General features: G+C 36.4%; 1 protein-coding gene across 6 annotated transcripts in view; it reads left to right on the forward strand.

Moving 5' to 3' along the window:
• Positions 1-14378, forward strand: part of lilli (AF4/FMR2 family member lilliputian) — a 470466-nt gene that overhangs the window by 444248 nt on the left and 11840 nt on the right. For all 6 annotated transcript variants that reach the window (XM_070084351.1, XM_070084359.1, XM_070084377.1 and 3 more), the window contains 2 exons: positions 169-360; positions 578-646. In XM_070084351.1, coding sequence (XP_069940452.1) covers positions 169-360; positions 578-646 — 261 coding nt within the window. The remainder of the gene's footprint in view (positions 1-168; positions 361-577; positions 647-14378) is intronic.

Here is a 14378-nt window from a genome sequence, read left to right on the forward strand (position 1 = left end):
ATTTGCAATACTCTGTGAAAACTCAGAAAAATGTAATATACAACTCAGTTGAATTTGCACTTTTTAAATTATACTACTTTTTTCTTTACTATGTAGTAATGCGATTATTGAGTTATACAGGATGACATAAATTGCATGATCATTCTAATTATTTTGATATTTTTGTAGGGATTATATGGGCTATTTGAATATGGCCAAGCAGTTGAAACACATAGCTGATGGGGAGACTGATCGATCCATGCAAGCTATGAAGTACTTGGAAGCAGCATTATACTTTATACTAAGTGGGCAGGCCATGGAGACTGACCATGATACTTCAGCATCTCTCACAATGTACAAGGACACTCTTAATTTTATTAAGTAAGTGTGTAATTCCTAGCTATACAGTAATAACAGTTCATGCATAGATTTTCATAATATTTATTTGCTTACAAATAGGGGACCCAAGAGAATTTTGAAAAACAAGTCTACTATGACTAATTGAGGGTTATAACACAAGGAATCTTAAGTTTAAGTATGTCATTTAGTATCATATTTTTTTCTTGTCATTGCATCCATGCTTTACATTTTTTCTCAGATGGGTATCATCTGTATTTAGAAGAGAAAACCAAGAGGGCTCCATAAACACAAAATTAGCTGTTATTAGGTAAGTTGATATCATGTTTTGATTTAGGATAATTTTTCAACTCTGTTCCAGTTTTCCTTATGAACTTATGTATGTAATTAGTGTATATCTCTGTAATGAATGTGGTGCACAGTTACTAGTCAGTCACGCATGCTATTTTTTGTAGATACACATGCAGTAATTTCTCCCATTCAGAATGCTGTATTGCATGTATGGGGTTCTTTTTTCAATAATTTGTATCAACACCAATTATTACCAGAGTTAAGAAGGCAGGGACCATATTCATATTCAAAGATATTTCACTATGATTTGTTAACATAATATTCTTTTCAAGTTTTGATGGTTTGATGGTTTAACTTGTTGAAAATTTAATAAATGTGAGAATGAATGAGTGGGTAACATGTTTGCAAATGTGTTTGGGTGGGCAAAAGAATGAGTGATCATATTTTATTTTCTTGTTTTTTGATATTCTATTTAATTAAAATGTGTTAGTCTTTTTTTTTTTTTCATTTTAATAAATATATTTATGAACAATAAAAATTTAAAAAATGAAAGGTACTACATACAGTCATCCCTTACTTAATGACCCAGATAGGAACCATAAGAATGGTTCATTATGCCAAAAATTACAAAAAGTGAATCAAATTTTCCAATAAGATCTCATGCAAATCGGAATAACATAACACAACACAAATTAACATTGAAATTTTTTTCACTTGGTGCATGACACTCGAGATGAAAACAAACTACATATGTATAGGATTTTGTTCATAATAGGTTTATTCGATTTCTCACACCAAAATCTATCTTCTACTTAAAATTTTCCATAGAATGTCAGTAGAAGGCAAGAAGAACAGTAGTGATATTTAAAGAGATATTGTAAAAAAAATCATATAAACCTGCAGTAATATCTCATTATCACTTCACAGATTCCACATTTCTTGACAAATATTTTTGGAAAAAAATACCAGCTTATTTCACATATGCCATATAATCATATACCAAAAATGAAGGAATTTAATAAAAAAATTATGAGAAAAAATAAATAGTGGATTATTATCTAACTGGCATGACACTCAACCTGAAATGAATCATAGGAGTACATTCAAAATAGGCTCATTTGATTTCCCACGCCCAATTCTCTTATTGTACCGTAGTTTAAATTTTCCTCAGAACATCAGCAGAAACCAGTTTAGAGTAATCTTTAATGAGATTTTGTGAAAAAATCAGGCATGCCTAGGATAATATTTCCATTTTGTTCGAGGAAGTGGTTGCTATTTGATAATGAAAATTTGAATCTAGATGCACTGCCAGAATTTTTATACTGGGTGGGGGGTTATGGGTGCTGATTTGGGAAAAAGTGAGGGCTGATGGAATTTTTTGTTGTTGTTGTAACAGCCCCCCTTCCCTTCTTTAGTGCTGCATATTTGGATCCAGCAAATTTAGTTGTTAAACAAATGGAGCTGGTTGTTAAATGGAGGAAGGGTCGTAAGTATTTTTTTTGGTTGCACACTGAAATTCCACTAACTGAACTTTAATTAAAGTGAGGGATGACTGTACAAACAGTTTTAGAGTCCTGTCTTTCTTCTTTTTATGTTAGTCTAGTCTTATAAATTTATCAAGATTGAGGGCAGACTATCAAAACAAAAATTTTATTACAGAATTAACCCTTTCACTGTCTTGTATGTAGATCTGTGTTATTGGCACCAGTGTTGCTTACTTAGATCTACATTTTGAACATAGTGCCCTCATAAATGTTGCGAGTGATAAATTTTGGCCTAGACATGAGAGAAATGGTCTGGATGGTTGGTGTGCACATGTAAAAAAAAAAAAACTTCCTGCCTCACATGGTGTTTGATGGGAAAAGCAAACCTCCTACTCCGAGTTTGGTTCAGAATATTGACTGTGAGGTGTTTTCAAGAATTTTTTTTGTGGTTGTATTGGCTGATTTTTTTGGTATCACCTGATAGAATGGCAGACATACAACTGAACCAGAGATGATGTTGGCCAGTTTCAGGATTGAAAGCAGCTTGAAATAGGGGTCAAAGTAATGCAACTATTTGATTTTTGACAATTTTCCTGAGGAAAGGTAAGGTCCCTCACATCCCCCCGGTCTGTTTCATGGGTTTTTATTAGTGTGCTTCGATTATTAGGATGCCCTAAACCATGACCATTCTGAATTATATTTTATTGTCCAAGAAATAAAATGAAACTTCAATTTTTTTTCTTATAATGATGAATTCAATATGGAAGGCAAGTGTAATATAGGAGAGGCCTCGGGATATAGTTACTGAACAGTAGGTTGCTTTATTGGCTGAAATGTATAGAATGTTTATATTGGACTGCTTTTAAAATAGATTTTGTTGAATTCTATATAAAATTGGCCAAATTACTAAATTCTCTGCACTGTATAGTGTAGTTCTGATAGTTGAATGGGTGGTTTCTCATGCTTAGTCAATCAAATGGAAGGCCTACTAGCAAAGTAGCTAAAAGTTTTGTCTAAACGAGAAGTGGAATTGGCTTAAAACAGGATGCAAACTGGGTGAAATCACTAATGCATAAATTTTGCCCAAACGCCAACTTTGCTTTTGTGTAATTCTATGAGTTTTCCATCAAACTTCATATTTTTGTTGCCATTACCTTCAGAAAAAGATTTGCTACCATTACAGAAGAATTATTTTTTAAATATCTACACTGTCAGCACTGTTAACACTTTCAGTGGCTATCCTGTAGATCTACACTATTGATGCCAGGGTCCCTCATGTAGATGTATATAGTAAATTTTGGCTAGGGATGAGAGAATGGGTCTGTGTGGTGAGTGTGCACAGTATCAAAAAAAATTCCTGCCCCATGCAGTTCATGATTGGAAAAGCAAATTTCTGACCTTGTGTTTAGCTTAAAACTGCTACTTTAAGGTGTTCTCTAAGATAGTTTTTATGGTTTTATTGGCTGTTTCTTGATATCATTTGATAGAATAGGTTATTTTTTTACTAACACATCGGCCATCTCCCACCAAGGCAGGGTGGCCCAAAAAAGAAAAACTTTCACCATTATTTACTCCATCACTGTCTTGCCAGAGGCGCACTTACACTACAGTTATAAAACTGCAACATTAACACCCCTTCAGAGTGCAGGCACTGTACTTCCCATCTCCAGGACTCCAGTCTGGCTTGCCAGTTTCCCTGAATCCCTTAATAAATGTTACCCTGCTCACACCCCAACAACACGTCAAGTCCTAATAACCATTTGCCTCCATTCGCTCCTATTGAACATGCTTATGCATGTTTGCTGGAAGTCTAACCCCCCTCCCTTTAACCTTTCCTAGGCTGACCCCTTCCCCACTTTCCCTCCACTACAGATTTATACACTCTTGATGTCATTCTATTTTGTTCCACCCTCTCTACATGTCTGAACCACCTCAACAACTCCTCCTCAGCCCTCTGGATAATAATTTTAGTAATCCCACATCTCCTAATTTCCAAACTACGAAATTTCTGCATTATATTCGCACCACGCATTGCCCTCAGACATGACATCTCCACTGCCTCCAGCCTTCTCCTTGTTGCAACATTCATCACCCATACAATAGAATAGATATACGTACTACAGAAATAAGAAATGATTTTGGTTGGTTTCAGAACCAGAAGTAGCAGAAATATTAGATTTTACTATTTTTCCTGAGGATGGGTAAGGCACCCTACACCTCGAAGGCTGTTTTATGAGTTTTTAATAGGTCTGATTCAATTATTGGGATGCTGTAAATCATGACCAATCATTCCTGGGTCAATACACAAACAACCCGCACATTGTGATGACATATTCAAAGTGGAAGGCAAGTGTACTATAGGAGAGGTCTGGGGATGTGATTAACCTCTGACCTTGTCTCTGGTTTAAAATAGAAAATTTGAGGTGTTTTTATAATTTTATTGGCTGTTTCTTGGTATCAGTTGGTAGAATGGAAAACATATTGCTGAAACAGAGATGATTTTGGTGTGTTTCAAGACCGAAAGTAGATTGAAATAGTGCTTAAATTGGCAAAAATATTTTATTTTTGATGATTTTCCTGAGGAAGGGTAAGCCATCTCTGCATGGTCTGTTTTATGGGCTTTTATTGTATTCTTTAATTATTAGAATGCCCCTAAGCCATGACCAGTCATTCCTCGTTATATTTTATTATCCAAGGAATAAGGTAAAACTTAAATTTTTTATTTTATTTTATTTTATTTTATTTTTTTTTTTTGTGATTCATTCAAAATAGATGGCAAGTGTAATATAGGAGAGGCCTGGAGACATAATGAAAAAAGGAAAGGTTTCTTTAGTTGCTTGAATGCATACAATAGGTATTTAGGATTGTTTTTAAATTGGAATTTGCTGATGCTTTGTGTAAAATAGGCCGAATTACCAGCTTCTATTCCTTTTATAAGTTAGTTACAATAGTTAAATGGGCTGTTTCTCATGCTCACTTGATAGAATGAAAGGCATACTAATGAGATAGCTAAAAATTAGGTCAATTTGGCTTAAAATTGGACTCGGTGGGTAAAATTGCCAGTATGCAAATTGCCAACTTTGCTCCTGTGTAATTCTGTAAGTTTTCCATCAAATCTTTGGTGTCATTTACCATTAGAAAAAGATTCTCTACCATTTCTGAAGATTTGTTTTTTTAAATCCCGACATAGTCAGCACTTTAATTTCGGGGGTCTCGACAGTGAAAGGGTTAAAAGCAAATGTCTGAAAAAATCCACGGAGGGTGGACCCAACTTCGTTTATAATTTTTGCCATACCTGTGCCTCCCCCCGACGCTGGGTCACCTTAACGTGGTGGCGGGGTTTGAGCGGCTTAGCCTGACTAAGAACCCAGCATCTATTTCATTGTAATGGGAATGTGTATTTCCCCTTTTGTCTAAACTTGCTGACACTGCCAATGACACAGCACTGTTATGGACATGGATTGCGGAATAAAAAAAATACTTTGATAATTTTACTTGCTTCGTAATTATGATTTACATACAGAGTGAATTGGTCATGACAATAGCAAGTTGTTAACGATAGTGTAAATTTGTTATTGATAGACATACCGCTGATGACACAGAACAAATTGTAGATATTGCTTGTGGCGTGTGAAAAACAATTTTGCATAGCTTTAGTTTGTGATTTTGATTTATGTACCTTGAGAATGAAGTGGCCATAAAGGTAAAAAGTTCTGAATTACTCTCTGATAATGTTAAAACTGAATATGGTTAAAGTGCTGACTAACCAAACAGTTCTAGTGCTTTAAAAACTAGCATGTTACTGTTGTGCTTCGTGAAGTCTAATCATTCTAAAGCAGCTTGGAAGTGTGAATGTGTTTGAGTACAAGGCACTTAAATGGAGATGAGAGCCCAATTAGTTTTGCTTGAACCACTCTCCAGACTAGGGATGGAATGATACTCATCTTTTTTTTTCTGATACTGATACTCAATTTTAGGCCAATGTTGATACCATGAAAATTAGCCAATATCTGCCAATACCAGTACCATCAAAATTACCTGATACCAATACTCAATTTTAGGATGCTACCCATACTATCAATATTAACTGATACCCTCCAATGCTGATACTTTGGCACACCCCTACTCGAGGTAGAAGCCTTCGCTTCATTTCACTGTGACACACTTCTATCCACGCAGATGGACAGATGTTAAGAGCAAGAAAGTGCTTGCATCCTGAGCACATCTATGACTTAAGTCATTATGATTGGGTTCAAGACAAACTTGGGGATTGTAATGCAGTTAAATTTTATGGGGAAAAGAGAAGGTAGTGATATGGAATAAGATATTTTTTTATAATTCAGGATAATAATATGCCTTTCACAGTTTGTCTAGGAAATGGATCATGTCCAGAAGTTGTGTACACTTCTGGTTGTGTGGTCAGTACATTGGTGATCTTGTGCAGGTGAGGTAGCCAGATTAGTTCCTGGTACACTATACACAATTTGTCATTTTCCCCAGTTTTGCATAAATTTGAATTATGAGCAAAAGACTTGGGACACACACATAACATAAGTTTGAGTAAATGTGGGCAAGATGTATAGAAGAATTAAAAAAAATTGTCAAGAAAGTTTAAAGATATTTTGGAATCAAATAATTTGACAGAGGAATTTAGAGTAGGAAGATCTTGCTTGTCACATTTACTATGACAGAACTATAGAGGTATTGAAATAATCACAAACTGTAGATTTTTTTTTTTAATATTCTGGACGTCTACAAATGAGATAATGGAAATTTTTTTTAACACCTTCTTTACTGCCTTTCTGAGAATAGCCTAGATTATATAAGCAATGTAATTTTTGTGTCCATAACACGTGTGTGTCTTCAGCATCACTGTAATCCCGAGTTTCGGTCGTTATCCATTCCAGGAGCTAGGCCTAAATTTGAAGCAATATTTCCCATTTGAAATAATGTAAATCTGCTTAATCCATTCCACCCAAAAATATTCACAAAAAATTCATTTTTTAAAGAATAAATACTATAGTTTTACATACAGAAAACAATGAGAAATAAATATAAAGCACTAATTTTAATGGATACATGAACATTTAAATCAGTTTTACCTTTATTGAAGATTCTCGCTGGCATATGAGAAAGGCAGAAGAGTGTGTTTGCAGGCAGGACAAGATAGTCCTTCAATATGACACTAATATCAACTCTGCCGTTTATTTATCTATCACAATTCATCTAATATGACATAATAAACACTATTAATAACATAGAAACATGAGATATACTCTAGAATGAATAAAATGCGTCATTACGTATGTCACGACTGGTGTTGTGTTGTTGTTGGGTGTATAAGGGCCACTGAGAGCATAAGCATAAGTGGCAGCAGTCACCCTATACATGTATACCTCAAACAACAATGGAGGAGTTAAGTTTCGTGTCGTTATTTTTCAATCGCTTAATCACTTAACTTGCTTGCTACACTGTTAATGCTATACTTGCTTGCTACACTGTTAATGCTATACCTTATTGCTGGCTGGTGCTATAGCCTTTATTGAATCATGCTGCTTTAGTATCGTACATATTGTAGAATCGCTGAAGAAGGCACATTCTCCTCTACCTCTTCCTCCTCCACTTTGGTACTTTGCTACAATTTCATTCTTCAGTTCTGTCATGTTTCTCACTTTCTTTACCAAAGGGATGCCACTAGGAAGTTATGAATTTATTGTGAAATGTTTGGATGAGCGCGATAAACAAAGCTAGACTGGCTCACAATGCCTGCACTGGCAAGTCTGGTACGCCGGCCGAAACACAGGGCACAGGGTGAAACTCGGGACAAACTTTACCCAAAGAAAGCTGTCTAAGTTCAAAGCGACTGATACTCAGGGCAGCCGAAACTCGGGGTTCCACTGTATATATTTACAAGGAAATCTTGTAATACTGCAATTATTTCAAGGTGTAATACTCATCAAAACATGGAAATAACTCACATTACTTGATTGTAGTAGGTTTTTGTAGTCTAAACCTACATATTTTTTTTTTTTTTTTAAATTCCAGTTAGTATCATGAAATTATAATAAATTTAGGGAAACTGGTGTAGGAACAGTAAATCCTGGTTTCATTGTTTATTTATGCTAGTTGGGCAGCTACACATGATGCACTGCATGAACCTGCCTGGTCTTAGATTTTTTTCAAAGGCAAGAAGACTAAGGTTGTTGAGCCATGTCTAACAATATTACAGATGGCATATTTGAAGGCACAAAAAATTAAGTGTTCAAGTACATCAAACACATTATGGTCCCCTGTGTACTAGTGTGTTGAACATTTGTGACTTGACCTGATTTTTTCTTACCTCATCTCCCTACCTCTTCTTTTCTATTTTTTCTTTTTTTTTTTTTCTTCTGCCTAGGTGTGCTGTCCTTCAGTTTTTTCCTTCCCATTTTTGGTCCTACCCCTTGTGGGCCATTAGATATCCTGCAGTTCTCCTTTTCTTGTCCTTAGACTTATTCCACTTCTACTACTACTATGACTACCACTAAATTACACTACTACCACTAATACTACTTCCATTACTGTTGCCTCCCTTCACTCCCCTTTCTGTCTCTTGTGCCACTAAAACTACTCCCACTACTTTTTACTAACACTTCTACTGTTACTACTTCCACTACCAGCATTACCTCTACTTCTCCACTTCCTTGTTTCTTTTTCTCTTTGTCCCATCCCTGTTCCCCTCACCTATATATACTGGTTCCCTCACTCTCGTGTGTTAGTACGACTTGTAAATGGTCCAAGTTTGACCGAAACATCTTCATAAGCTTCTCTCTCGTGTGTATAGGTCGTGTACAGTGTTAGGGTTCATGTACTCACTCTCACCTCCCTGTTGCCCACTGATGACATTCTTGTAACCCATCTACCTCATACTTTCATTGTAGCTACCACTAAATAATGTGTACATCCAGGAGTCCACTCGTATACCTTTTATCTATTAATGCATAGTCTGACAAACTGCTATTATTATGTTCCATATATATATATATATATATATATATTTTCCACCAAGGCAGGGTGACCCAAAAAGAAAGAAAATCCCCAAAAAGAAAATACTTTCATCATCATTCAACACTTTCATCTCGTTCATATATAATCACTATTTTTGCAGAGGCACCCATATACAACAGTTTAGAAGCATATATAAAGATATATAACATATTTCTCCAAACTGTCAATATCCCAAACCTCCCTTTAAAGTGCATGCATTGTACTTCCCAGTTCCAGTACTCAAGTCCAGCTATAAAAAAATAATCGGTTTCCCTGAATCCCTTCACTAAATATTACCCTGCTCACACTCCAACAGCTTATCAGGTTCCAAAAACCATTCGTCTCCATTCACTCCTATCTAACATGCTCACACACACTTGCTGGAAGTCCAAGCCCCTCGCCCACAAAACCTCCTTTACCCCCTCCCTCCAACTTTTTTGAGGGCGACCTCTGCCCTGCCTTCCTTCCCCTACAGATTTATACGCTCTCCAAGTCATTCTATTTTGATCCATTCTCTCTAAATGACCAAACCACCTCAACAACTCCTCTTCAGCCCTGTGACTAATACTTTTTTTTTTTAACTCCACACCTTCTAATTTCCACACTCCGAATTTTCTGCGTAATATTTCACCACACATTGCCCTTAGAGAGGACATCTCCACTGCCTCCTTGCTGCAGCATTTACGACCCAAGCTTCACACCCATATAAGAGAGATATTATCACTATACTTTCATACCCTCCTTTCTTTGCCTCCATAGATAAAGTTTTTTTTGTCTCCACATATACCTCAACACACCACTCATTTTTTTTCCTTCATCAGTTCTATGGTTTTAACCTCATCCTTCATTTTGGAGCTGACACGTCAACTCCCAAATCTTATCTCTGAAAACATTCACTACTTCCATACTCCCTCTCTCCAATGTGATATCCAATTTTTCTTTATCTAAATCATTTGATACTCTCATCACCTTACTCTTATCTATATTCATTTTCGACTTTCTGCCTTTACACACCCACCCAAACTCATCCACTAACCTTTGCAACTTTTCTTTAGAATCACTCATAAGCACAGTATCATCAGCAAAAAGTAACTGTGTCAACACCCATTTTGTATTTGACACAGTTACTTTCTGCTTTTACACACCCTCCCAAACTCGTCCACTAACCTTTGCAACTTTTCTTTAGAATCACTCATAAGCACAGTATCATCAGCAAAAAGTAACTGTGTCAACTCCTATTTTGTATTTGATTCCCCATAATTTAATCCCACCCCTCTCCCCAACACCCTAGCATTTACTTCTTTTACAACCCCATCAATAAATATATAAAGCAACCATGGTGACATTACACATCCCTGTCTAAGACTTACTTTTACTGGTAAGTAATCTCCTTCTCTTCTACACACCCTAACCTGAGCCTCACTATCCTCATAAAAACTCTTTACAGCATTTAGTAACTTACTACCTATTCCATATACTTGCAACATCTGCCACAGTGCTCCCCTATCCACTCTATCATATGCCTTTTCTAAATCCATAAATGCAATGAAAACTTCCCTACCTTTATCTAAATACTGTTTACATATATGCTTCAATGTAAGCACCTGATCTACACATTCCCTACCCACTCTGAAGCCTCCTTGCTCATGCGCACTCCTACTCTCTGTCTTGCCTCTAATTCTTTCAGTAATAACTGTACCATACACTTTTCCTGGTATACTCAGTAAACTTATTCCCCTATAATTTTTACAATCTCTTTTGTCTCCCTTCCCTTTATATAAAGGAACTATACATGTTCTCTGCCAATCCCTAGGTATCTTCCCCTCTTTCATACATATATTAAACAAAAATACCAACCACTTCAACACTATATCCCCTCCTGGTTTTAACATTTCTGTCATGATCCCATCAGTTCCAGCTGTTTTACCCCCTTTCATTCTACGTAATTCCTCACGCACCTCCCCACACTTAAATCCTGCTCTTCTTAATTCCTAAAAGATGTTATACCTCCCTGACCAGTGCATGAAATTACCGCCTCCCTTTCTTCATCGACATTTAAAAGTTCCTCAAAATATTCTCGCATTCTGCCCAATACCTCCATCTCCCCAGATTTACCTACTACTCTGGCACCCCAGATTTACTTATTACTCCCACCAGAACATTTTTACCTGCTTTAGCATTGAAATCCCCAACCACAAATACTCTCACACTTGGTTCAAAACTCCCCATGCACTCATTCAACATTTCCTAAAATCTCTCTCTCTCTCCTCTACACTTCTCTCTTCTCCAGGTGCATAAATGCTTACTATAACCCACTTTTCACATCCAACCCTTATTTTACTCCACATAATCCTTGAAGTAATACATTTATATTCTCTCTTTTCCTGCCATAACTTATCATACTTATATATCTTGTATACATTTTTATTATCTTTTTTTTTTTTGTAAAATAATTAATGCCTATTATTAAAACCTTTTTGTATACATAATTCAGTTAGAGGACTTTCCTTATTGTTTACTCTTGGTACTCCAAACTTCCCTTCTTCACCCTCCACAACAGTTTCTCCCAGTTTAGCATTTAGGTCCCCTGCAACAATAATTTTCTAATATGGTTTGAAACTCCCTAAACATTCGCTTTGTCTTCCAAAACCTCACTTTACACACACTTTCCTAGGTGCATAAACATTTACTATAATATACTACTGGCATCCCACCTTTATTCTAATCCACATAATTCTTATACCCACTCTAGTTCTTTCCTATACACTTGATTTAACCCACATTTACCCCTCCCATTGAAATTCTTTTACTCTCTCTAACTGTGCTTCACTTAGTGCTAGCTCAGTACTCCAATGCATGGTCCTGGTGCCTTTTCCTTTTCTTCTCCTAATAGCAGACATACAAACACACTAATCTCAATTTACTCACTGTAGTCAGAAAGAGACACCCATGATAATATTCATGAAAAATATTTGGGCTTTCTTTCCTAAATCTTCACATTGCCATTACAGTTTACTGGATTAAGAAATAAGGGAGGAGGTATAAAATAGACCTATTGAAAAACAAGGGTGTCATGGGCACATTTAAGAGAACACTGTGTTAGCATCTGTAGTCTAAGACTATTCATTCTTCCTACAGCAGATATCAGAAACATTGCCTAAACAAGTGTAGAAATTTTAAGAATAAAACTGAATCAATACCTCTACCAAGTGCCAGATCAACCAAGCTTTGATGGTTGTGGGCCACCAATAGCCCACTAGGGCCAGAAGTGACCCCAGGTTGGGCAGAAAGGCTAGAAAACTTTTTAACCAGTCACAGGTATTGGGATACAGTATTGTTCTATGTGCCATTACTCTCAGTAAACCTTGAAACCGTGAGCGCTGCATGTAGAGATGTGAAAGTCAGAATCAGAAAACATGGACACTATTCAACAAGTAGTGAGGCAGGTTGTGAGACTACATGAATATATTATAGACTAGTTTGGTGTAACTTCAAGTTGTGCACGTGCACACAATTCAGTCACCAATGGTGAGATGCCTTGCTGAGGTTAAGTAAAGGCTGGCAGCTCTTGCCCACCACAACATTTGAGGGAGGAGTTGCCTAAGGAATTCATACCACACTTTGTTGCCTTGTAGCCCTAGCCTCCTTTGCCTTAAACAAGTGACTCAAGAGTCTGGCATATGGGCTGAGGGGGAGAAAGACAGCAATTACAAAAAGGACATTGTTTTCACACAGTAGGCTGATGGCAGTTTAAAAGTGAGAAATATAAAATATTACTAAGTTACACTAACACATAAGGGTAAAAAATCAAGACAGGTAACAGCTACGAAAAGAGATGGTTCAACACTAAAATAAACTGAGTAACACAGAGGGCAAATGCTCACAAGCCTCAGGAAACCAAGTATTCAAGTGTCCTAATAAAATCTACTGGACTACCTGTCACCTGTACATGAATGGTATACAATACCAGCAGGATGAAAATTAGACACATATGCAACATCTGGGTATCTTTAATGTAGATGTTTTGCCATCCAGTGGCATTATCAATACAAATTCTAAGACATAATTTGAAGACAGTAGAACTTTATACAAAAGATGAAGTAATCAGTCCCCCAGCCTTGGAGTTGGTGTGAAAGCACCGTAGTCATGAAGAATCTCCAGATTCTTCATGGCTAGAAGATTCTTCATGACTCCGGTGATCTTCACACCAACTCCAAGACTGAGAGACTGATTACCTTATCTTTTGTATATAGTTCTACTGTCTTCAAATTATGCCCTAGAATTTGTATTGATAAAGTCATTGGTTGGCAAAATGTCTACATTAAAGATACCCAGATGTTGCATATGTGTCTGATTTACCTGTCACCTACCCCCTACAAGGGTAGTTCCGAATGTTGGGCGAGAGGTGGCACTGAAATCAACATTCCTCTGCAAATGAGGGGGACCACTGGCAAATGATCTACACCTCATCCATTCACATATTTGTACAGTAATCTGTATGTACAAGTGAACTTTTTCCTCAGAAGTTGCATGGTCTCCAATTAAATTTAACCCTTTGTAGATTTTTTAAATAATAATAATTTCATCTTCTAAGATGTTAGAGAATCTTTATCTGAAGGTAATTACACAAAAAAATGCAAAATTTGATGGGAACTTATGGAATTATGCAGGCATGAAATTGACAGCCTTGGTGCAATTTATGCATCAGTGATTTTTTGCCCACTGAGGCCTGTTTTAGCCCAATGACATTTATTAAGCCCAGTGACATTTATTAAGCACATGAAACTGCCATTCAACTATCAGAACTACCGTATAATGTACCCACAATTTGGTAATTTGGTTAATTTTACGCGTAACAAATTTTAATACAAAATTGAAAGTTAACACTGTAGGCATTCCAGCCACTATAGCAACCTTTCCTCTGTTCATTAATCGTGTCCCAAGGCATGTTCCATATAACACTTGCCTTCCACTTTGAATTCATCACAAAAGATCAAAGTTTTATTCAGCTATTGAAATACAACTAAACAGTAATTGGTCATGGTTTAGGCTGTTCAGTAATTGAACCAGGCCTGATAAAAAAAAAACATAAAACAAACTTACTGGAACAGATACAGAGACTATTTACAGCCAACATAGAGATAATAAACCATTTAAATTACTGAGAACACCTTAAAGTCACTGGAGCAGAGGAGAGACAGAAACATATTGTGTACCTGAAAAGTACTTGGGGGAGATATG

This window comes from Cherax quadricarinatus, chromosome 1 (assembly GCF_038502225.1).
Source record: "Cherax quadricarinatus isolate ZL_2023a chromosome 1, ASM3850222v1, whole genome shotgun sequence".
NCBI classification, from domain to species: domain Eukaryota; kingdom Metazoa; phylum Arthropoda; class Malacostraca; order Decapoda; family Parastacidae; genus Cherax; species Cherax quadricarinatus.